General features: G+C 37.5%; 4 protein-coding genes, 1 long non-coding RNA gene and 1 other non-coding gene across 7 annotated transcripts; 2 read left to right on the top strand and 4 right to left on the bottom strand.

The window, feature by feature from the left end:
• Positions 1-625: 625 nt before the first annotated feature.
• On the bottom strand, positions 626-3092 carry LOC114720259 (uncharacterized). Its single transcript, XM_028905900.1, has 2 exons — positions 1921-3092; positions 626-1490 (listed from the first exon to the last, which is right to left on the bottom strand). The coding sequence occupies exons 1-2, from the start codon at positions 2615-2617 to the stop codon at positions 859-861; spliced, it is 1329 nt and encodes a 442-aa protein (XP_028761733.1). The 5' UTR covers positions 2618-3092; the 3' UTR covers positions 626-858.
• A 3415-nt stretch (positions 3093-6507) lies between these two features.
• Positions 6508-7533, top strand: LOC114720255 (histone H2A.6). Its single transcript, XM_028905892.1, has 2 exons — positions 6508-6796; positions 7043-7533. The coding sequence occupies exons 1-2, from the start codon at positions 6608-6610 to the stop codon at positions 7259-7261; spliced, it is 408 nt and encodes a 135-aa protein (XP_028761725.1). The 5' UTR covers positions 6508-6607; the 3' UTR covers positions 7262-7533.
• Positions 7534-8157: 624 nt separating this feature from the next.
• On the bottom strand, positions 8158-14113 carry LOC114720299 (formin-like protein 5). 2 transcript variants are annotated; one of them, XM_028905934.1, is made up of 6 exons: positions 13391-14113; positions 11841-12564; positions 10915-11764; positions 10623-10825; positions 9840-10075; positions 8158-9197 (listed from the first exon to the last, which is right to left on the bottom strand). In XM_028905934.1, exons 1-6 carry the CDS (start codon positions 13553-13555, stop codon positions 8343-8345), a joined length of 3033 nt encoding a protein of 1010 aa, XP_028761767.1. In that variant the 5' UTR covers positions 13556-14113; the 3' UTR covers positions 8158-8342. The 2 variants fall into 2 exon arrangements, with proteins under 2 accessions (XP_028761767.1, XP_028761768.1); XM_028905935.1 differs by lacking the exon at positions 13391-14113 and having other exon boundaries at positions 11841-11917; positions 12009-12091.
• A 4109-nt stretch (positions 14114-18222) lies between these two features.
• Positions 18223-19863, bottom strand: LOC114720304 (uncharacterized). Its single transcript, XR_003737964.1, has 2 exons — positions 19560-19863; positions 18223-19197 (listed from the first exon to the last, which is right to left on the bottom strand). It is a non-coding gene; the product is annotated as an uncharacterized LOC114720304 (long non-coding RNA).
• A 128-nt stretch (positions 19864-19991) lies between these two features.
• On the top strand, positions 19992-21497 carry LOC114720303 (21.7 kDa class VI heat shock protein). Its single transcript, XM_028905942.1, has 2 exons — positions 19992-20371; positions 20767-21497. Exons 1-2 carry the CDS (start codon positions 20065-20067, stop codon positions 21045-21047), a joined length of 588 nt encoding a protein of 195 aa, XP_028761775.1. The 5' UTR covers positions 19992-20064; the 3' UTR covers positions 21048-21497.
• A 1712-nt stretch (positions 21498-23209) lies between these two features.
• On the bottom strand, positions 23210-23282 carry TRNAA-AGC (transfer RNA alanine (anticodon AGC)). Its single transcript has one exon. It is a non-coding gene; the product is annotated as a tRNA-Ala (tRNA).
• Positions 23283-25713: the final 2431 nt, after the last annotated feature.

Raw genomic sequence — 25713 nt, 5'->3', positions numbered from 1 at the left:
ATTCTCACTGGGTTGTGGCCTTGTGGGGCTGGGGGTTCTTACTGTTTAAGGCGGGGTCCAAATGATGAAACATTTGGGTCTGTTTAACTTGTATTATTTTAGTAAAATTATGACCATTATTTTTCACCTGTTCTTTATCTGCTTCACATTTTTAAGCTTGACCTACCCTAGTTCTTATACTGTATAATATTGGCACTTAAAGACCATTATAAGGTGAGGCTCGCCATGTGAACTCAGTATCTCATGCTGTACAAAGTATATAGAGGAGTTTTATCCCATACAACGTAAATATTTTTAATTATAGGTTTTTCAAACACCCCCTTATAATCTTAAGCGATCGACCAGTATTAATGGCCAATGGGGTTATGGTTCATTTAATCCTCCACTGAGCTGATGAGATATGAAAACGGAATCTAATCTTCGATCGCATTAAATTAAACCAACAGTCTTATAGCTTCTTCCTAGACTGCACCCCCAATTCAATGCTCCAACAACTAGCTCTATTTAATTATTCCAATTCAATATTCGAAATATGACCCTACTAAATTTACTCATTCCAATGACCAAGTCGTCTCACATAAAAGTTATAACCTGTGGGCACCAACTAGGGTCATTAACCCTGAAATTCAAGAAGATAACTTGCATTGGTACCATTATACAATTTTACTAACTACCTTGTGTAGGTGAAAAAATCAGCACCGTTTAAATTGTTCATAAAATAAACAAGAAGACGACAAGTTACATGAACAGTAAAAATCTAATCTTTCCAAAAGATGGAGCGCGGAGAACCTCCATGGAAAGGCCAAAACAGGGGATTTTCATTAAAACTGGGTAATTAATGTGCACTGCATTTTCACTTCAGGGCTTGCAGATTACGACAAAGCAAGGAAGAAGGGCTTTAGGATTGAGCAAATAAAGCTCCTCTATGTTTGAATAGAGACCAACTTTGCCGGCCAAAGAATCAAAACCTGTTTGCCCTGCCATTTCTTGTATGTTCTCGAGTGGCCTATGAACTCTGCCAGCTATTACTCTGCAAACAATGAGTGCTTTTCTGATTGAAATGTCATCATCAAGGATCTCAATACATTCAAATGCTCTTCCGCTTGTGGAAGTTGTAAAAACTCCTATTCCACCCTTGAGCTCCTTCTTTGCAGAAAACCCATTTCTGATAATTCGACAAACACAGCATTTTTCTGAGAGGCATAGGCTGGATGAGCCGTTGAGACCAAGATTGCAGGACACCGTCGTGCCATAGAACCTCAAAAGCTCGTTCCCATCAGCAAGACACCGAGGATGTTTCTTTGGGAGTTTGCTAGCTTTGATTTTTACCATCTCTCTGTACTCTTCGAATCGAGCCAGAGTCTTTTGCATGTTGTGGACCTTCAACACTCTCTCTATTCGGCCACAGTGATTCTCGGACTTTAACCAGCTCGTCCTGCATATTATCTCCACTATCTTTCTCGATGAATCGCCTTCCACAAGCTCAGTAACTGAAAAATAAAAACCAGTACAAGTTAGATGAAATCAAACATGAGAATGTGAAACTGAAAACCATACCGCATGTTGGTTGCGCAATTGAAAAGAAGCAGTGCTGAAGAAAGAGGGAAAGATAGGTTATTTCTCCTCGACTTATGAAAGATAAAGTGGCTACAAATCAAAAATCAAAAAGTAAGGAAAAAGGAAAATCAGCTGGCTCGTCCCAAAGCTGAAAAAGTTAAAGCGACGCTGAAAGATTCTTCACTTAAAAATCCCTGAGTCAGATAATAGAAGGGGGCTGGAAAGTTTGTGGTCAGAACACAGAAGACTAATCTGATAAAGCTACAAATATAAAAGGTGGCTCAGATTTGAAACATTGAAAGAAAACCATGAAAAACGTAGCAAGCATAAAACCAGAAAACTGAGAAGCAAGTTTAGTGTTACCAGCATGCTTGGAGAGATGATGAGTTTCAGCAGCTTCCCATTTCGTAAATTGCTCTCCGCATTTGTGACAAGTGACAGTGGAACAGCCATTAGAATCAGTCTCAAGAGACATCCTATTGCTAGAATGAAGCCCCCCACCACCATGCAATGCAGACCCTTCTTTTTCTGATGTAACAAAAGGACTCGGAGATTTCCTTGGAGGAGTGGTTGATGTCCTAAAAGAAGGATTAAAGTAGTGCATTGTAGGGTGTCCTCCGGGTCCCGGAGTCCCAGGCCGTAAAGTACCCACAAAGGTAGAACCACCACCACCACCACCATTATTACCACCGCCTCCGCCTCCGCCTCCACCGCCGTTAGCAGCGCCGCCGCCGCCGCCGCTAACCCCATCTTGGAATCCACCAAAACCAGTGATTTTGAGCTCACACCTTGAGTTACTTAAAATCACTTCGTGGGTTATTGGGTTGAGAAACTCACTGCTCCCAATGGATCTTGGACTGCAACTTGGTGGCTTCTCGAGATGCCTCTTGCTTCCATGGATTACATCTTTGAGATTTGCTATGCTCCTCGAGCACCCAGACCTACCAGCCCTTTTCGTTAAGATTGTGCTCAAATGCTTTCTAGATTTCGGGTCATGAACTTCTGATGGCTCTGATTTGCAGTGTAGAGACCTCTTGAGAGAGAACCAAACTGTTGGCATATTATATCCCTAAAGCTTCTCTTTTTTTCTTGGCAGTGATCCTTCAATTGGAGTCCCAAGCTTAAGAGCAGCTCCATTTCACTCCATACGCAAAAGAAGGCACCTTGTTTCCTTTCGCCATCTTTCCCTTTTCATTCGATGAAAGCAGATAGAAAGATGGAAGGAAAGATACCAGCACTATCTACTATGAAATTTCACTTTCTGCTTTAGGCAAAACACTCCCCTTTCCCGGAAAATTCCTTCACGAAACCAAATCAAACAGTTGTCAATGTAACGAAAATTTACATCAGACACCTCGAGAGCTTTCGAGTTACAAATGTCACCATAAATAGGATTGTGAATGCCGGTGCTGCGACAGCAAAAACTGCTGGGAGAGAAGGAGGCTGAAATGAAATCCACAGGAAGTGGATGACTGTTTTGCTCGAAAAAATGAAGAATCTTTGGAGCTTGGACTTGGAGAAGATGACAACGAACCTTGACAAATCCGTGTTCAGTGGCGCTGTTGTATTGTCCTGCCTATTAAATGACTCGTACCCACACCCTGATCAAAGAGCCAAATTTATACAAAATCCATTTTTCCCAACTCAACAAAGTACAAATCCTTATCTCCTTATTTTTCCAAGTTCCAGCCTTTCTTATTTGTAGTTAATAATAACAGAATCATTAGTCTCTTCAAATGATCACATTTGTACATAAAAAACATAAGAATAAGAAGTTCAAACTTCAACCAAGTCTGAGTAAGCGATAATATTTGTCTTCTAAATTTTGAAAACAAAAAGATTCCTCCATAACTTGACTAATGATTAAGAAATTCGGATCTCCCGTTGTTATACAGTTTACCTTATGAATATGACAAATCTTTGATAGGTATATTTTGGCACAAAAGCACATGTAGTTGAGTTCAAACTTGGGAGGACCACGCACGCCTGTAGATCGAGGAATAAAATAGATTACAATACAGCTTTGCTCAAAAATAAAATATATAGACCGTGGGGAAAAATTATATAATCAGAATGGCAGAATATACATTTTGTCCTCAACGTTTGAGTTGTGTTTTGTTTTGGGTGCTGAATAACACAGTACAATATGCAAACTGGGGCATGTACAGCTCCACCCGTACAACAACTTTATAAAAAGGTAGCATTTTTTTTTTCCTCTTGGCCCGAAATTTGAACAATGTTTGGATTTTGCAGCATAATGCGAGACAGCCGGACACTGGATGTTATATATGACCATCAAAATGTGTCAGTTCATTGTTCAATATGATTCTCAACAGGCCTCTTACTTCCCTTCTTTCATAACCAATAATTCTTTTGTACATTTAGTGGTTTTGAATTTTGATTGCGGTGAAATGATGAGCGATGGTATGAAGTTGCGGTGAATAATAAGCTGGAAACAAGGAAACCAACAAAAATTGACTCTTATAGAATGGGTTAGTAAATTAATATTTGAATTTCTATTATATTATAAGGGATATTCATATTAAGTATTTGATAGTATCCAGAACCAGATTGTGTTTATGAAAAAAAAAATTAATAAAAAGAAAGAGGAAAGTGGGCACATGGAGGGTGAGGACTTAGAGCATGCCATTTTATGATTAGCTTGTTTAATTCCTTTGTTATGGTTAGTATAATTATTTGTAACTGATTTTCTTCTGGTCCGAGGGAGATATCCTGGAAAGGTGCCCTACCACTATCCCCGCCTGCCTTTAATTCGGGAATCATTATGAACCCACACTTGAAAAATACAGAGATCCCAATAAAAACATGAACATCGAGCTCTCATTCTCATTATTAGCTTTGACCATTGCATTTATTTTTGGCGATCATCGTCTATGCTGTCCCCCTCTTTCCAAAGCACTGCTATTTCTTTACCTTCTGGCAAACTATGTAACTATATAGTACAACTCAAACTTTTGAGTCAAAAAACTATGAGCACTACTTATTCAAATATCTTGTATCTTATCTTTAATTTAATTTATTAGTTAATGAAATCTGTAGGGGTGTGTTTGGGCTATATATTGTTTGTTTCGGCATTGTTGTCTGTTGTGTTTTGAATCATGTTAGCTTTTTGAGGAGGTGGGGCTTATATGTCGTGTTGCTGTAACATGGATTGCACCAAACATTGCCCCCTGAGGTTACTGATAAGCCGCATGCATCAAAAAGCAAACCCCTAAGCAACTTTAAATGAAAGTTCTTATTATGAACAATAATATATATTGTCAAGTAATATTATGCACATCATATATGCCCCGAAAATTCTCTCATTGTTCCAAAGCTAAGCCTAATAACGAGTCCAAAAAATAAAAGGAGCGATCTGGTGGAGTTAGTTCCCCTTTTGAAATCAAGTGTTGGGTTTCCATGATTTTGGAGTGTATTAACCTCTGGGGTTGAGAACGTGAGAGATGGAAACGTGTGATGGCATTTTCTTGAAAATATCTTATCCGCATATTCTCTGAGGGGTAACATCTATCCTCTGTCGCCTGTATTAATTCCTCTCTACTCACATCCTCAATATTGTGTTGAGTGTGCGTGATATGATATGGACTCTGCCTTGTAATTATGCACTGAAACTTTTCAGGGCCTAATTCTTTTGCCCAACTTTACTTGCACTTTCTGGACAATTTCACATCAAATAAGTATTTGTTTGGAATGACAGTAGAATTTTTTAAAAGCAACTTTTTAATATTTTTTATGAAGTACGAGGTGAGTATGTGAAGATAGTTTTGGTTACTTAAAGCGTGCTTATGAATACTTTTGTTAAGTATGCAATGATTTGTGGGTAATTGGTTGTGCTGCATCCCAAAGGAGCAATGAATTGCTCTGTCATTGTCGAGAAGGCCCAGCTATCGCCATTATTTGTTTTTTTGTTTTTTTGCTACAATATGGCCATTACTTGTTGAATTGAGGGAGGTGAATAAAATGCTAACAGGCCCAAAACTTTTAGAGGGACCAGACACATTGAGCCCAAACATGAGTGGGCTTCATTGACCAAGAACTCTTCATCTTATTCACTGAGGGTGTATAAGTGTGTGGCCCAAAAATTTGTAATGCACTTCCTAAGTCATGGATCTACTCGATCGGACCCTTTTAGGCCTGAATTACTCGAATGTGATCTAATTATTTGCGCATGAAAATTTTTGCACTTTGTCCCAAAATATTTGTTCTGCACTTTGCACCAAAATTTGTTTTTGCACTTTGTACCTAAACCTTTTAAAATATTAAATTAAAACCCTAAGTATCCAGCTTTAGTTGCTTTACTGACATTTTACAATTTAAAATAATTCGAATATTTGTTACTAGGTGCTTGCCGGGCATTCTGTGTCATTCTTTTTGTTCTTTTTTTTTTTTAATTTGGGTATGTATAGATATTTTCTATTAAAGGTAATTTTATTCAAAGTACTATCAAACATTAAATATGAGCATCTCTTTTAATGAAAATTTAAATATTGATTCATCATACTGTGGGCCACTAAACTCTTTCTTTGGTTTCTTTTCTTTTGTTTTTTTAAAAAATTTATCTGAAATTAAAATTGAAATTTTTATGGTCCAGTTTTCATCTCTGAGAAAAATGGGGGACCCAACAAAAAAAAAGGGCTTGGCCGAAAAACAGAAGTAACGGAGACGGTAATGGCTTTTTCGTCAATTTCCTTTTTTGTTTTTTTTGGGCGAAATTTTTCGTCAATTTCTTATTGGTCGCGAAAGAATATGGTCTTCGATGTACCTTTTCCTCACGCCAGCCGAATGACCTCAAGCGCATCTCTACCGTTCATCTCCTTTTCAATCTGACAGTTAGTAAGCTCGATCCGCGTACTCTAATCTCATTGGTCTATTTTAAAATTTAACTCTATATATATAAACCTTGCGATCGGTTTGAAATCATTCGCGGATTCTCCTCTACTGTTTCCCTCTCTGCATTCTGCACCGGGCTGTCTTTCATTCCTTGGCTTCTTTGTTTGCCCATCGATTTCTCAAAACTGTTACTTACTCAATGGCGGGTCGAGGAAAAACCTTAGGATCTGGCGCTGCCAAGAAGGCTACATCCCGAAGCAGTAAAGCGGGTCTGCAATTCCCTGTTGGTCGTATTGCTCGGTTCTTGAAGGCCGGGAAGTATGCGGAGCGTGTCGGTGCCGGAGCCCCCGTTTACCTGGCTGCTGTTCTCGAATATCTCGCCGCTGAGGTAATTTACATTGCGAACGGTTGATTTCCAAACATTATTTTATTTTGCTAGCTTCCGGGTCACTGAATCTAGGGTTTTCGGAATTGTTCGAATCTGATTGAGTTTCCCAATTATAATATCATATAAGGTTTCCAGCCATTTCATCTATTTGAACTTGGATGAAATTTGAAATTTTGTTTTTTCTTTTTGGTATTTAATTAATTTTACGGTATCATGCTCATAATGTTCCAAAACATGAATTCTCAGGTTCTTGAGTTGGCTGGAAACGCTGCAAGAGATAACAAGAAAACTCGTATCGTGCCACGACACATTCAATTGGCGGTTAGGAACGATGAAGAGCTTAGCAAGCTCTTGGGGGATGTGACGATCGCCAATGGAGGTGTTATGCCCAACATCCACAACTTACTACTTCCTAAAAAGACCGGTACGTCCTCAAAGGGCGCTGGTGGCGACGACGATTCTTAAATTGGAGCGAGGCCATATGCATTTTTGTTTTTTCACATCGACTGTCCAATTAGTCTTTTCCCCCTTTCAAAACTTGTAGTTTGAAACAGAGCTTGATCTTTGTTTTTCTTCTCCGGATTATATGTAGTTGCAGCTAAATTTCAGTTAGTGATGTGAATATAGTGTTCCTTAGCTTATCTGATAATTAGTGAATGTTTTTCCTCTGACGACCTCTGACTTGAATGTCTAATTCGTACTGCCATTTGAAATATCCGAACCGGAAATTGTTGAAATATCGTTTTCATTTAACATGGTGTTCTTGGTATGTTAAATTCTGGGAGCCAAGAGAGCTGTCACTATTCATTTTCAGAAACATGGAATGGCTGTGGCGAGTTATTAAGTAGCGTCATTTAGACAATGGATATCCAATGAGGACGGAATTTCCTTGAATCCTTTCTCCTAAGCCTGTTGCCTGTTGGCTATTTTTTAAAATTAATTATCTTTTAATTTGCGTAACTCGTTAGCGGAGAGGATTTGAGAGTCATTATGAGAAAGGGTATTTCTGGGTATCAATTATAAATATTTAATTCAATTTTTGTAAGTGATATTAAGTCGCAATAGGCTCTATAAAGCGGATGGATTTAGTATTGAGCGGCGGCCTCCGCATAACTTTTCTGGGCACGCGGTCCCGCAGAGTGGCAGTAATGCGGCTGAGGGCAATATTCTTTCTTTTCCCGAGTCACTAAGTTATTTACCGTCCAGTCGGTTTAAGAATAATTTCGTTTCCTGTGGTTTTGTGATTTGTCCTTATAAGCATTTTTTCAATGATTATATTGCGTCATTAATATCAGTTATTCTTCCATATAATTATCCCAACTTTTCCATCTGAAATATATGTATACAGTAGTCAGTTGCAGTGTTGTAATTATAGATTTGAATATCTTGCAGCATGTAACATCCTCATCTATAGATGGCAATATGCTATCAAATGCAAGTACTATTCTACAAATGAAGGGGATCTATCTGTAACAAATAATGGAAGAAACAAATGTCAAAAATACATGTCAAAAAAATATGGCGAAAGAATAATCCCAATACAACTTCAAGGTTCATTCTCCTCGTCTGAACTATCGTCTTTCACCCGCCTATCTGCAATTGCTGGGAATAGCAGCTGACGAAAATCAGGTGATGAACGAACATCAGAGGAAGATGATGCTTTAGGCGCCTCTTGCTTTTGAGCTTTTGTTTGCTTCTTCTGGGCGTCTTTCACCTCCTTGCACACCTTATCTAACATCATCAAGAAGTCCCGTACAATCATGAACAACCGCAATCCTTCATCTTTCCCAGCTTTCCCGTGGAAATAATCACCAGTGCTCTTCACCAGAGCCATGATGTTCTTCTCTTTTTCCAGCAGACTAGTGACATCATTCTCAGCATCCTGCACAAAAGCCTTCACCGCCTGACAAAATTTTCTATCTTCCTCTATGCTCTTCAAGTCAGTGTTCACAAAATTTCTGATTTTAAGGAGGCCATGGCCAAGTTTGGCAGCAGTTCCCGTTAAGCTGTCAGCATCAATAGCCGCTGCTTTCTTAACATTTTCTAGTTCGCTGCTCAAATGTGAAACCACCTGAAGACCAAGATCGTGATAGCGTTCCTCAGTTTCATCAGATACATCCTCAAGACAGCCATCTTTTTTGATGTCAAAGGAACCCTGGTTTTCTTTTTCCAGTCGAACAGCTCTTTTGCCCTCAGAGCGGACTATCTCTTGGACTACGAAGTGTAAGAGTGTGGTCTTGCCATCCGTTCCTTTCACATCAGACAATTTCAGTAGCGTATCAAGTTTAAATGCTTGTGCACCGCCACGATATGTACCATCATTCATTCGGTTTCCGGTTTTAAGAACAGCTTCTAGAAGCTTGAGGAACAGCCGACTGCTTCTTAGCTCCTTACATGCAACCTAAAATATCAGATGTAAGATGTAAGTGCAAAGATGTTGAGTGAAGTTCCAAAATGATAGAACTAAAAGAATATGGTTTACAGAGCATAATAGTTGTCAACTCCAAAGATGCACACATTTGCTGAGACGAGTGATTTATTGGCTTTGCATTAATCTTGTGTCATGACCAATGACCGTCAATTTTGATCCAGTCAAAATTGATCACTCCTCCCCTCTCACAATATACCGCTCAGACTAAACATGTCCTACATATAGTGATAAACTAAATACCTGCATCATATAGTTTATACATAACTGACATATATAATAATATCCATGACTGGATTACGATAAAATGTCATCTTAATAAAAAATCGATGAGTAGGTCTGAGAGCTAAATAAGGAAATAGCAGCTTAAAGATTCTGTATGTTGGAGTTTGAATGGTGTCCCATCTATCCACGTTTCGTTTAGTCTTCTGCATGCTAATAAATTATCACAAGGCTTTGAATTTATGCATAAGCATGTTTAAATTGGAATATTCTAAGATTCTCAGGGTATCATGTTGAGCATACTGATCTCATTTTGATATGAGCTTACTTAACATTAGTTCTGTCATAAAGTGCGTAAGTACAGGTCCATACAAGGTAAGAGTGATATCCTACCTCTAAAGTTGCAAAGGACTCCTTAGTAGCAGTGAGATCCTCTTGAAAAGTACTCATGAAAAGCAATGCTTCCATTCGTTTAAAAGCAAATGGAATGTCAACCAAAGCTTTTATGAATCGGTCTGCAGGGCCAAGTTGGGACATTTCACCACTGAAAAGTCTAAGTTTAAGTTCTTCCTCGGATGTTGGTGCCATCTTCAGCAAGGTTTGCAGAAATTCTGAGGGAAGCTCATTTCCTGATCAACCAAAGACAGTTTAAAAGCTTTCATACAAGTAGAACAAGAGGCAATTTAATCATTTTGGTTTCTGTGTATTTAAAAAAAAAAAAAAAAAGGTGCAACGGTCCCAGAATATTGATCTCAAGTGAGATACAGAAAACCAGCACCCAGAAATTATACTGCTAAAAAATGACTGCAAATGCTAATGGCGCGTTTGGGGTCATGGGCAGTACCTAAGAGGTGGGGGTGTGTGTGTGTGTGTGTGAATATTATTTAACCGATACAGAGTCTAGCTTCTCTATGCATGCTGTATCCCTACGCGCTCCAGAGTCCAGACAGCTTTAGTCCCTCGTGTTTTCGAGCTTATCATGTGTTATTCACTTCAGCTATTGTTTCATTTCCGTTGAATGGTATCTAATCCCCATCTCATGGCAAAGCTGATTCAACCAAACGCATCATAAATGCATGTTCTTGGTTGAATGCAGGGATATTGAGTTCAAAATATTTAATACTATCAGGAATACTTGACCAAAAAAAAAACAAAAAAAAGTTAAAAGACAATCACCCTCATGAAGTGCATCACAAATTTCTTCCGTTGAGATGTTCAAGGCTCGCAACAAAATCAACAAATTTTGTGCTTTCTTCCTGTCAATTATCTGGATAAACTGAGTTGCAGGGTCTTGGGATGATGACTGTTTCTTCGGTTCGCCTTTGCATTTATCCACATTACTGTAGCCAAAAAGAGTCTCTATCATCTCTTCATTAAACCTGTCAAATATTTGTCATGATGAAAATCATCAGCTTATGATATGTTTTAATTTATTGGCAAGAAGACCAGATGGACAATTATTCCTTACTGGAATGATCCTGATTTAATCTGGTTCCAGACCATCGAATGATCTGAGTTGGCTTGCACCTTATCCCAGAAAAAAGGTTTTAGCTTGGCTTTAGGAGCATGGGCTTCCCCTTCTGAACCAGCTCCTGCATTCTGTGGAGATTTTAGCTGCCCTATCTTTGGACCAATAGGTGGAGGAGGTCGTGGGGGAGCTATACCACCTTTTGGAGGAGGAGGTGGAGATGGATGAACACCTGGTCGGGTACCAGGTGGCATTGGTGGTGATGGTGGTGGTGGTGGAGGTCCAGGAGGCGGAGCTCCACCAGCATTAGAATGAAGTGTCACAGGCTGTGGGGGTGCAGAAGGGGGAGAAGGTCCAGGAGTTGGAACTCCTCCAGATTCAGAGTGAGATTTTACAGGGTGTGAAGGTGCAGGAGGTGGAGGGGGTGGAGCAGCAGTATCAGCTCTGAAAGGCGGTTCAGGGGGGAGGGGGTTCAGTCTGCCGGGAGGAGGTTTTAGAGGAGGCAATCCAGAAGTGGTGGTTCCTGCCCTCCCAGGAGGTGGCTTTAGAGGAGGCAATCCAGAATTGGTGGTTCCCACCCTGCCGGGAGGAGGTTTTAGAGGAGGCAATCCGGAAGTGGTGGTTCCCTCCTTCCCAGGAGGAGGTTTTTGTTCAATTGATGATCCAGCAGCAAAACTGACAGCTCCTATTGATTGAGCTTCCTGCACTGTGGTATGGAAAATATTGGAGCTGACATGGGAATTGGCATTCACCGATGATATCATTTTGTGGTCACCAGTGTTGTTACTTGATGACTGAAACCCAAGTTTCTCCTCTTTGACTGAATTTCCAAAAATATAATGGGAAGATCCTGAAAGATCAAAGACAAAATTTTCAAGATTTGAACGCTAAATTCACCAAATATTAGAGAATAGTGGTATGCGTACCAATAGAGTAGTCGCCCATGCTCAAGCTGAGAAGGGGCCTCTCATCATTTCGTTTACCTCGACCAGTCTTATAAAACCTACCGCAGCATAAAAATACCAGTGCTGCAATTACAAATGTCACAAAAGCAGTTATTACTACGGCAAGAACAACTGTTCTTTTGTGATTACTTTTCTTATCTGCCTGTATATTAGCATCTGAAGATGGCTGTGCAGTGGCATCCCCAGTTGGTGGAGGCTCCAGCTGTTGGAAGAATGGAGTTCTAGGCGATGAAGAAGGGTGCCGAGATTTAGGAGCTTGAGAGATGAAAGGTGAAGGGGCCAGCTCAGGTGATGGAACTGGACTCCGAGCTGGGGACATAACAGCAGGACCTGGACTAGGTGCTACTGATATATGTTGAGGATTCTCAGCCAAATTTCTTCTAAGAATGCTGGATCTGGAAAACATAGATTCTATAAACGAGGCATGCCATGTCTTAGAATTAGCCTCTTCTCCAGAGACACGGAATGGCAGATCATTCTGTGCCAGACAATGAAGAAAAGCTTGCTTTAACTGCAGATGGTGAGCATTAATAAATGTTTGGATGTTTTCTCTCAATCTATATTGTATTTTCGAATTTTCATCAGTGCTACGGGATGATTCTTGCGGGAACCACATGACAAGATCTTCTACCTCTTCCTTTAACTGAATCAAACCCACCAAGCATGAGGACCATAACTGGTCAGCCTGCAGCCAATAAATTATAGCCAGATTTAGAGCCTACCCATCCCTTTTATTAATAATGGTGCACATAATGCCACTCAGCATGTCCACTAGTCGGACAAAATTAATGGCACATGAACTAAGCAGCTAGTCCATGAAAATAAAGGGGGGAAAAAACATCACTATGAATATAGGCTCATGCAAATCTTCTGCAAGGCAGCCTTTCAGAACAGAATCTGGTCAATTAGAAGATAAATGCAATATGGTATCATATCATATTTCTTATCACTACAAGTACTCGTTCAATCATATCACAAAAAATTTGCAATTGCGAGGCTTCTGATGTTCCTGAAGACACTTGGTTTCAGGCAGTCGTGGCGGCTGCCCATTGTCAAATCAGCTAAATACTGCCACCGCCCTTTATTGAGGATGAAGCATGGTTTTGGGCTTGACAGAACGGGATTGTCAGGTGAAGGCCATGGCATATAATGCGATCAACATAAGAAGCACAAAATTTGCACCGGAGTTCAAAAATTAGAAAATTCCCGACAAAATGCTCTCCAAGAAGAGACAGGGGAGGGAGATGGAAGGCGCAAGGGAGTCATAGGTGATCATGTCCTCGTGAAAAGCAAAAGAAGCCCATGTTCTGCGTATTCGGGAGGGGTTTAGGAAAGACGATGCAACAATCCATTCCGTTCCCAGCAACAGTTGATTTTCTATGGAAGTCTCTCAAAACATCAAAGTTTTTAAGTTCGTATATTGCGTAAACACCTTTTTACAGGGAAAAGAGAGAGTTTAATGTATACTTACTGGTAGCCCGAACTCATAACACTAGTAAATCAAATCTTACCGTGTTGTCGTCTAATAACAATCCAGATGACGGATCGAGTAGCTGGCTAAGGAAGTCTGTTCGTGTTTCTTCCCTTTCTTTCAAGTTACTCGCTGAAGTGAGAAGAAGAAACAAAAGAATGCAAAAGCTGACCGTGACACCACTTAAAATTCGTTGAATTGCCATTCCAAGGGCTTGATACACTTCTCATTTTATCAATGCCTTAACCCCCGATAAACCCCTACATCCGCCAAAAGAATGCAAAAATTTTATCATTTCGTTATATACCGCCAATCCTCCTTTGTTCTTGTTGTTGAAGAGACCTCCGTAATTAGAATCCTAGGACCAAAGCAGCTCCTCAACTTTTCCCTCGAAAAATGTAAATCAGATCACTTTCAATCAAAAGCCCAGCAAAAAGCAACGAAAAAAGTAGCTCAATAGGACTTCAACCAGCAGAATCGCCGACTTCCTAAGATGATCTTACAACAGGCCCAGCTATACAGCAGAGGCAAATGGAAATGGAAGCTGCCGATAAGAAAACTGAAATAATGGAACTATGTTTCTGACCAGATCCACGAAAAAACAGTTCAAAGATCAAAGAAGCGTTAAATGTTCTTCTCCAGGAAGTAATCGTAAGAAAGCTTTCGAAGAATGAGTTGGGAAATATAATTAAGTAGTCGTAATTTTTAACTCGGCGGAAGACTGCGTGCGTAATCGGAAATTTCTCTCACGCGCAAAGAGCCGTCTACAAGTCCTAGCAAACAGCTCGCATTCCCGCGGGCAATCGGACGACTCCTGGTTTTTTATTTTTGGGTCAAAAAATAAATTAAAAAAAAGTATTACAAGTTATAACGTTGAAGGCAATTTGGTGTTTTCTTCAAATTTTAATCATTTGTTTTTCTTGGTAAGTGGGCCCCGAGGCCCAAGCAATCATATTGACTTTTATGGATCCCTTTCGAAATGTGCATATTTATTTTTGGTTTTTAAATGGATTCCTTTAATAGATTCTCCTCAAGTTGTAAACGAAAAACAAGAATCTCCACAGTACTACATTGCAATTATTCTCATCAATATGACATTACATTATCTTATACTACCTCCGGTCCTTAATATAAGACCATGTTTGACTTTTTGTTTGGTCCTAATTATAAGACCCCAATCCATTTTTTCTCTCATATTTATGTATTTTTTTCCAAGATAGTCCTTCTAATAATGATAGTTCTAGCCAATACACTTAATTAGCAAGGATATTTTAGGAATGACAACACTTATTTATTACAAATAACTAACTTAACATACTTCTTTAATCTCCTCAAATAAGTCAACTGGGTCTTATAATTAGGACCAGAGGTAGTACTGTAGTAGCTCCAATACTTAACATAAAATTTAGTTAATTAATTTAAATATATTAAAAAAATTAATTAAGTTAGTTATTTGTAATAAATAGATATTGTCTTTCGTAAAATGTTATTGTTAATAAAGTATATTGGCTAGAACTATCATTATTACAATGACTATCTTAAAAAATAGATAAATATTAGAGACAAAATAGATTAGGGTCTTATATTTAAAATCAAAATAAAAATCAAATGAGTTTTTATATTAAAAACGGGAGGTAGTATATAATATAAAATCCACAATAAATTATTCCATACATATGATGGGAATAATGTGACTCATCATGAAATTGAGGTCTGCAGCTTATAATTGTGAAATCAGATAAATAAATCAAAGTTTGCTATTTTTTGGCTTGTTTTTTTTTTCTATTCCCTTTTTCAATCCTTGTTCAGTTTCCTCCAGTTCGTTCGTTACGTTGTTCAGTTCAAAGAGAGGTATTTAATTTCAATGTCTGCTAGTAAACAGTTGTTTTGAGGAATTAAATCAAGCATTTTCATGTTGATTAGGATGTGCGAAATGGTTCAATATGTCGAGTTAAAAATAACTGATATATTACCTCCGATCCTAATTATAAGAGTTAGTTAGCTAATTTGAAGAGATTAAAAAAGAAGTTAAATTAGTTATTTGTAATAAGTAGGTGGTGTCTTTCCTAAAATATCCTTATTAATCAAATGTATTGGCTAGAACTACTATTGATAGAAGGATTATCTTGAGAAAAATACATAAATATGAGAGACAAAGTGGATTGGGGTCTTATATTTAGGACTAAAATAAAAAATAAAAAATATCTTATATTAATGACCAAAACTAGTATTTATTTTGAGGCAGGCAAGAGGACTCCGAATGCCATTTAGCCCAACAAAATTTGGAGGAAGAGTTTTATGTTACTTTTTTTTTTTAATAAAACATTATACCAATTATTTGTTGTAATCTTCTATTTTTATCTTATTTAATAGTGTTATATGAAAACAGGAAAATTTTTAAATGACGTGTTTGATATGAAAAAAATATACTCTAAAACTTATTTCATTTTAAAGCACAATTAATAATTTTAATAAAAACTAAAGCTAACTTTTAAATGGCACCGACGCCGACACAGACACAATGTTATTTGATGAATATTTTCTCTCGCCCGTGTTTTTCCCTTGTATTTTCCGAGGCTAAATTAAATCCGGCATGAAATTAACATTCTCCTTGTTTTTTGGCCAGAATTAATATTTTCCATGTTATTACACGTGTTATCAGAAAAATAATAGATGGGAAAATTACACTCAAGTCCCACACAAAAAAATTAATTTACAAAAAGTCCCTCAAAATCTCAAAATAACTCTCAAGTCCCCAGGGACCTGTATGTAATAAATTATAATTTTGAAATTACCTATTTACCCCATTCATTTACAACCTCAACAGTGGCTATTGACAATCTAAGGAGAAATGGTTAACAACCATAGCAATACCCCTGGTATCCCACAAAGTGAGTTGTTAGGGATACTGCCGAGATTGTTAACCACTTCTCCTCAGGTTATCAACAGTCACTATTGAGGTTGTAAATAAATTACTGTAATAAAATTAATGAGCATAAATAGGTAATTTTATAATTTTAATTTATTACACACAGGTCCCTGAGAACTTAAGAATCATTTTGGCATTTTTAGAGACTTTTTATCAATTAATTGTCTTGTGTGGGACCTATATGTAATTTTCCCATAACAGATCTGACGATATTATTTAATGAGCATCTCACCAAAATGACCGCGAAGCATTGGGGGGGGGGGGTTCCCTTTTTTCCAAATTATAAGTCAGGCTTTAAAGATGCTGGGAAAGGGTTTTGATTGATTTTAAAAAAAATCTACTTCGATGGATATGTTTTTAGACATGGCTATGGCCATATGTAACGTAAAAATCACACTCAAAAAAGGTAGACAATTAGTTAGAACAACAGGGGGCTGTAGCAAAACTGATTGCAAGAAGGGAAAAATTGACCATATTAAAATTATCTTTTGGAGAAGTCCATTTTATATTCAAAAACTGCTTGCTTAGCAACGGTCAACAAGTAGAGAATATAAGGGTAAACTAGAAAAGTTTGGATAGAGCAGGATTTAAATATTGGCTAGGTAAGTGTCTCATAGTAAAAAGAGTAGTTATGAATTCTGTAGACCATCTCCATGGAGGCCATGAAGGGAGGACCCCAGTTGGTAGGAAAAAACTCGCAGCTCCTCGAGATTATCTTGCACTTAAAAGAAAAAGTAGAAAAAAATAGTAATAATATGATTCTTTGTCACCGTTGTAAATAAGCACTAAGAAAAACCTTAAGATTAATTAATTTTTCATTAAAAGTCAGTAATTTTCTAATTTTATTCATATTTTATATATATTATATTATTTAAAAATAACATTAGCACAATAATGAATGAGTATTGTAATACAGGTCATAGAAAATAAATTATGACAATTAATTAATGGATTTTCAATTTTGGCCCAAAAGGATAATGGTTTTAAAGGCCAGCAGCTTCTCCTCTTTGCAAGCCCGTGAGGCATTACGTTTCTTATTTTCCTTCTTTTGGGCCTAAAACTCCAAAAACGTTTTGAATAAGTCTATTTGACAGTTTTTGCTTCTTAACTAACAAGAATTAGGTTTAACGGAAAGAGTACAATTTAACGAACTAAGATTTGAATATTTGCTGAAAGAAATATTCATATTTATTGTTTGAAAGTGTCTTGAATAAAATTGTTTTCAAAAAGAGGATATCTATGTTTTAGCAAAAAGCAGTTTTTGCTTCTTGATCCCCATATTTTCCCCTTTGTCCAGGCCCGTGGGTCAAAAAAGCCTCAAACTCCAACTCGATAAAAGGCCACAAGAAAAAAAAAAATCAGCTCTTAAAAACACTCCACATTAGACCCTCTATTTTGATGGGGAAAATCACCTCGGCCTAAAGTTTATATATAGAGATTAGATTTCAGGATAACATAGTTAATTATAATCTCAAAAAGGATCCCTGTAAAAATATTTTATTTAATAGAGACGCAAAGCATGAGTAGGGACTGCCTTTCATAACCTCTGCATAATATTTTTTTCGGTCCTTAATATAAGATTTAATTAATTAATTTGAGTAAGGATGATAGTTAAATCAGTTAATATGATATGTTTTTTTTCTTCTAAAATACCCTAATCATCTTTTTTAATTTTCTCTCCCATCTCTTATTTGAATATTGTCAAAGAAATATCAATCAGGTTAATTTCGGAAAAATTGATAAAAATGTGAAATAATTATTATGTTTAAGACATCAACTTTCAAATTAGGTCTTATATTAAAAATCAGAAGAGTACTGATTTATGGCTTCCTTTTACAGAGTTATGCCAAAGTTTTTATCAGAATAATCATCTCCTAGGGGCATTTGAATGGGACAAACATTCATTACTAAACACACACAGCAAGCGACTCCAGATAACAAGATTGAAAACCGCGCGCGGTTGCTTCTTTGACATATTAAAAACAGAATCTGTTTACATATACAAGACAGAGAGGGCAGCTTCTAACCAGTTGCCCATATTTGTACTGGTTTAGCATGATTAAGATACGGATCCATAATTGACAATAAGGAATCAAACAAGAACATAATTGGAGTGACAATTATGGGATCATGAGAGTTGAAGATTACAAAAAAAAAAAAAAGTAGCCCTTCTTAGCACCGCCTTGTAGGTAAAAGGCCCCACCCACCGTTGAAAGTGGCTTCAAAATTCCAAAACGTCCATCAAAAGGACAAGGAGATAAGGAGGTGCCTTCTTCCTTTTCCCTAAAAGCTACCTTCCGAGATGCCATTCTTAATGATCACCCTATGTGCCTCATTGCTTCATGGTTAGCCCCCATTTGTCAAAAATAAATTTAAAAAAAAAAGGCTTAATCCCTCTTGGCCTAAAAGATGCGCGTGTGTGCTGTATGGATTGAGAATGTGCAGCATCACAGCGGATAACACACACACATCCATTCCCTGCCAAAGCCATTTAAGATTCCTTTCACACTCCTTTGTTTTGTGCAAGGACACATCACCCAGATTCTGTAAATTAGTTAATGGACTTCCATCCCCCCGAATGGCCATTTATAAGATTACAGGCAGCCAGATCAATCATGGTGAAGATGCCCAGAATATCTCTAAACTTTAGCATTACATACATATTTTTACTAAAGAAACTTTTAAAATTTTACAAGAAATCCCTCATAACTTGTAAATTTGTACTGAGACCACCATTAGTAATTTTTTTTTTTTTTAAATTTTCTAGCAGGAGTTGGATGTCTGATTCAACGGACCTCTGAATTTTATTTTTGTTCTGGTAACCCTGACAATATGTCTTGCTTTAACAATATCTCTGATGAAAAGGATTTGTTCGCACATAATTTCAAGTTCAAAGGAGTCCCGCATGTTAAAGCTATCTGCATATGATTAGAATTTTGAGGAACTTTATGCATTTTTGCATAAATTTAATGAGTAAACTAATGAAACGAAACTAAAAAGTTCCATGGCTTGGAAAATGGCAAGGGACAGGCAAAAAGTTCATTCTAGTGCTGAAAACTGAAGTTCATATCATGAGAGCTGTCAGCTTAAGGATCAATGATCCTACGACTTAATCACGAGGAACCAAGATCCACCATGTTCAACATCGATGACAGCAGACAAATTTATGATGACCATAGTTTATTCTCCACGGAAAGAAAAAGCTGAGTGTTAAAAAACCGCAGTTCCTTAAGTAACATGACAATCTTCTTAAAATAAATAGCCAAGGCAGGTTCTTTACCTTAATTTGTCAGAAACAACCAGACTGCAGCAGCCGAGCATCCATTGATTCTTCATGCAAGGCTAATCACAGTAGGTCAATAAATAAGCTGAAAATTTCATGGCTGGGACAAGAACTAGAAAACTGGTGCTTTTGTGGGTCTCCAGGACCATGTGTTATAATGCATATTTATTATGCCACAGCACCCCCCAAAGTAGATGTTGGCTTGCTTGGTAATTCTACCCCGTCCCATCCCATTTCTACCGCATCTTGTGCCCCACAACTAAATTGCAGGGGGCTACCACACATAGAATTTAGTCGTACGTAATATTCCTGACATGATTTTCCTTTACTGATGAGTAAAGTCTAGAAAACAAAAATATTCCCCTTAGCTTTACAGCACCCCAAATATGCTGAAGGAATTTATGCTCTTCTTTTATCAGATGGCCTCTTTCCCACTATAAGAAGAGAAACCACAAAACTCTCTCCACCATAGTCCCTAAGTTTTTTCAATTACTTCACAGCCATGGCTAGTTCTAGGAGGCTCGAGGTTCAAACAGACAATCAAACTCCGCATAAATGGAGCATTTCGTTGGGAGAAGAGGTATTCAAGAGGTTCTTCAGCCAGGCTAATCCAACAGGACATAAAATTTTTGGTGATGGGTCACTTTTCAGTCCAATGTTGTTCGGCAAGTTCTTTGATCCTTCTGATGCCTTCCCTCTCTGGGAGTTTGAGTCAGATATCTTGTTATCTAACCTACGTAGCTCAGGACAAAGCACAGTGGACTGGGGTCAGACTGACCAAGGTTACATATTAAAGGCAGAATTACCAGGTATGATAAATTGCCCTTCACATATCACCATGACCAAGTTCTTATTTCTAAACCTAGTCTATCTTCAAAAAAGAGTAATTATGAAACAAGGAGACTGCCTCACCATTTTTCAAGACTTGCAAAGAATCTGGGAATAAGAGGCCCTATGCCTTAGCTAGAAGGTAGTATTTTGTAGAGCAAAGGAAGCCTTCACCCTTGCACCGAACTTTTCTTTACTATGTCCTCGGAAAGTATTGAAACGGGTTAGTAAAGGCAGAGACATATAACTAGTAATCAATCAAGTGAATCAGTCACCACGAGTTGTGGATGAGGCCAAGTTTCGTTCAATTCAAATAAAAAAGACATGCTTAAATAGTCCAAACATGCGTGACACCAGTGAGTTGTTGTCAAAACAGGAGCTGGGAGAAATAGCATTCAAGTCCATGTTGATAATGGGAAGATTGTTGAAATTAGTGGGCAGTGGAAGCAGCAGACAAAAGCAAGTGATTGGAGGTGTGGCCACTGGTGGGAATATGGATATGTACGAAGGCTTGAGATGCCAGAGGATGCAGAATGGAGGAATATAGAGGCTCTCTTATTTAACGATGTATTCTTAGAGATACGAATACCAAAGAGGCCACAGGGCTGCGATCCTCAAGGGAAGGAAGGAGCTTCAAAAAATGCAGAGTCCGCGTAAATTTAAGAGAGCAACACATAGCTACTTGACTTGTTAATTATTTAGTCTAATGGCAACTCCTATGCAGCTTGATATTTAAAAAACTTGTTACTGTCAGCCTAACATCAGTGAACGATGGGAATAAACAGACCACAAAGGTGTATGAAACCCTTGCTATGGTTTTTAAAATATCACAGCTGTTTACTAAGTGCTTCTGATCAACCAGGCGCCAGTGATCAACACAAGAGAGAAGAAAAGAACTATTTAGATACAGTAGAATTGGAATGTTTGCTTTCAAACATTCAATTAGCGGCTAGGACAAAAAATTAGTTACATGATGGGTAATTACAGCTGCCAGTTAGATGAAGTTTCTTGTCTGGAATATTGATTGTTCCTAACAAAACATCTACATACCACTTCTGTTCACCGATTTCCTTTTTTGGAGATAATCATGATCTATGCTCTCTTCAACCCAAGAGTAGATTTCTATTGAGTTGAAAGATTCCCAAAAAAATATATCTTGTTTGAATCTTCTTTAATGGTCTGCTAGAAGAAATCAAAACCCGCCTTTTCAGTGCTAGATTTGCAAATTGGCGGTGAAAATGAGTTGCTTTCTTTCTATGACATGATTAACTCTGACATCGGTACAAATGATTTGGAAAACAACACAGGAAAGAATGTAGTAGTTGGGGAAAAAAAAAAAAAGAGTTTCAGTTTCAAAATCAACTAAATTACACAAAGTTATTCTTGTAGCAGTCTGAGTTCGGGTAGGCCCGTTAATGAATGAAAAGTAACTTACATGCTACATTGGAAATCAAACTGCACAATATTTTCTTGTTGAAGATAAAATGCAATGGATAAAGTTGGCAAAAAAAAAAAAAAATGCAATGGATAAAGCAGGAACACACTGGTCATTAAAAGTCAAATATAGATGATTCAAACGGTATCCATTTCTCAGGTACTTGTGAGGCATATGGCTTGTTGACTATGAGTCTGAGCCTTGTGGCAAAAAACGTATTGAAATTCTCAATTTTTTTTTTTTGAAAGTAAAGGACATTACGCCCCGCAGTACATGTCTACTTTCTTCTCCCATCATCTTCAGCTTCAAAGGGAAGGGCACTCTGTCATCTAAACCAGCAAAATACCTTTTTGACAACTACATTCGACCTTTCAACTGTCTCCGGGTTGGATATTGACATGCTACTCAATTCCACCAAAAAAAAGGAAAGCATCGTCTCGTTTGCTTATTCCAATAACAACTAATCATATAATCAATATTAATATGACGCAGTCAACAAAGATAGCCAAAAGTTGATGTCTATCACGCAAATTCTCAATAATTCCCCGCCCAATGTAGGTGAATGATTAGAGATGATGGTCAAACTAAGAAATTGAGAATAATTTGAAACTTCAAGCTAATATTGAGCAGAAACAGACAACGCTTTGAAAAATGCACCACAAGCTTGGTAAGCTTTTGCACATAGACCAACTGGCAGATATTTGATAGTGACAAAATCGAGAATGATTATTTCAGTCTTTACTGTAAAAGCTCCACCTGTTCAACTTCCGAAAGCTACATAAGCAAAGATTATTAACTGAGTCTAATAAAGTACTTATGTGAAGTATGAACGAGCTAGAGCAAATAGGAATAGATCAGGACGTATTAAATATCGGGTGTTTAAGAAAATAGGGTGGACACCTACATGGACCTGAAATACTGTGGGTTGATAAAATTCGGATTACATCCAGAAAGCTGCAAAGCTACTAAATTCTACGGGCAAGAGAGGTATCCTGTTCCAAAATTTCTTTTAGGGCGAAAAAAAACCTAGAGCGCTCATTAAGGTTTTTCATGCGATCAAGCAATGCCAGAGACCAGCTTAAGCTTTTTAAGAGGAATGCCAGCCGGTATAAGAACCAGATTAGAAATTTTTGTTTTTACATAAAACTCCCGGAAGCATGTTCTCAGACAGATGAATCACGTCAAGAACTACCCACCAAGGACCAGGCTTGCAAACTTAACCAGTCGGGATAAGTTCACAACTTGTCAGCCACAGAGACCAGAAATTCATAGAAGATGACAATGAAAAGCTTTAGAAGAAGGAAAATCCTGCGTTCTGCCTCAGTTGAACGGAGGAAGCAAAAGTAGAAAAACAAAATATGAAAAAAAATTAAAAAAAAAAGGGTGGAGATGCGGGGTATCGATCCCCGTACCTCTCGCATGCTAAGCGAGCGCTCTACCATCTGAGCTACATCCCCATCGTGATGCCCTTGAGCTATCTTGTTTCATGACTAGTCTGCTGACAAGGCTTACTCTTCCTTTGTATGGTTCAGAACAAGTAAAGTTGAATAAAGTGACTAAGAGACAGCAGTTGTAGCTAATGTTTTCCTCGTAACTAATTTCAGAGGTTAAAGGAGAAATAGCTTGCGCGAAAGGACTGTAAAAGGGATTATTATTAATATTGTAGTGAGATTGGACCCCTTGGAACTTTTTGTGCCGACACTAATAAATTAATTTGTGATCAAAAGGGTGCAATAAGCAAACAAGATCCGAGCATCAAGAGCGAGATTGCGACAGCAAAGAATGGTGGCCTTTGTTCTACTTAACTTAGAAAGTGATATGCATTAGTGTATCCATTCTCATCAGCTCAGGACAAAACTCTATTTGCGCTTGGTGGAAGACACTTGTCTATTCTTCAACAAGCATCATGTAAACTTTTGTAGGGTCAACAAGTATTGATTCAATCACAGCAAATTCTCCTTCTGTTTTCCTTCTGCATAGTTCAATATCTTTCCCCCCCTGTCCTGTTTTGTGGATAGATCAGAAGTTGGTTCTGTTCCTTTGAACTCGCTTAAAAATCATAACAAACTCGTTCCCCATCCTTTAACCCCACCAGCACTTGACCTTTACCTTTCAGCATGGGTTAAGATTTAAACTTATGGCATAGTACGAATGTATTTCTTCTGCACACGAAAATAACAATAGCAACGGTAATAATAAATACAAAAGTCAGGGTGGGAAAAGGACAAGGGGAAGGGAAAGGGAAAGGAAAATGCAGGTGAGCACCAAGAAGCGAATTGGAAAGGGCAACAACTTTGGAGCATGTGAATGTGAGGTAGAAGTGATGTTATATATACCTGTGCTTTCAATGTCTACTTTTCTGCTGGTTGGCATCAGAAATCAGAAAATCTTCTAAATAACTCTTCCTCCGTGCCAAGCGAATCCCATGAGGAATTTCTGTTGGATCTGGTTTCAGTAAAAGGACCGATATCTTTAATGCTCATTTGTCCATTCTTATTTTATTGGCGAGTGATTTTTAAATGAGATTCATTTCGTAATTGTAATTAAAGCCTCCCTCACCAGTATCTTATTCGGTGGTTGTTGCAGATTGTAAATTAATTAATTTAGAGGATCTCACTACTTTTATGTAATGGATCCAGACATGCGTGCCTACTGCCTAGTTGTATGACTAAAATTATATTGGTGGGATGAGCTTCAATCTCTATATAGCTTGATGCCATAGCCCAACTTTGTTCCACTAAAAGAAAAAAAGTGTACTGGAATACAGTAGAGTTTGATTGAAGCCAAAACAACAACAAAAGTTTTCATTCAACTAAACCCTCCTCTTTTTTTCTCTCCCCATTTTGAATTATTTTGGAATCTGAAAAAAGGATTTGAATATCAAAACGTTTAATAATAAGTGGATGGTATAAATTTATTGTTGTTGTTTTTAATTGAAACTCCTTATTACATTGTTGCTTCTTAGTTATTAGTGGACTTTTGAGTAAGAATTTTTTAAGATTCGATGGCAATTCTCCCATTTTGGTCTGCTGTCCAAATGAGCAAAATGCAGTATTGTTTTTATTTTTGAAATCAAAATGATCACCGAACTAGAGTTAATTACTCAGACTTAAGTTTTGTTGGTCGCAGATGGTTACATTGAGCAAGCAAACCGAGGTTAATTACTTAGTTGTTTTATAATAGTAGTATATAATCATGGATTTTTTTTTTTATAATTTTAGTAAATAAGGTAACTTGGAAGCCACCGAAGCAATGAAAGTTTTAATCACTAGTTATATCATTAGCTATTTTTCAGGGACTCGCAAAATAACATTAAAAAAAACCAATAATCATGAAGGTTAGTTATGGTCGTTATACATTTGGATGCCTTCTCAAGTTAGTGGCAGCGGTTGATTGAATAGTTTTCTAAATCCAGGCATTCCTTTATTTTTCGTTTTCATAATTTGTTAGGGACAGTTTTGTATTTTCATGTAAGCAAAAAAAAAAAAAAGAAACAAGACTTCAAATCATTTTCATGAGCACTATTAAGTTATTTTTCACAAGATATATGATTACTCTGATATTATTTTTTTTCCTGAAACAAATAGATCCATTTTTATTATTTCTCATGAAAATAAGAACAATCTGTTATAATTTATTTATCGGTGTAGGGCCTTTCTACTACTAATCATGTAGTTTACACAACTTTTATAATTGATGAACAGCCATTTTTATATTGAAATGAAAATTAAAAACAGCCACCAACTTATATTTCTATTTTTTGTGCTGAAAATTAAGGGGGTATTTGAAAGCACCGAAAAGTATTTCTCAAAAGCACTTTTTCTTAAAATGAGACAAACTCTTTTATATATTTACTTTGTATATCATAAAATTACTTTTATAATTATG

The sequence above is a fragment of the Neltuma alba genome, unplaced genomic scaffold, assembly GCF_004799145.2.
Source record: "Neltuma alba isolate B1F8T4 unplaced genomic scaffold, ASM479914v2 tig00011972_pilon, whole genome shotgun sequence".
NCBI classification, from domain to species: Eukaryota; Viridiplantae; Streptophyta; class Magnoliopsida; order Fabales; family Fabaceae; genus Neltuma; species Neltuma alba.
Note: the sequence above shows the minus strand (reverse complement) of the source record. Positions and strands in the feature narration are given on the sequence as shown.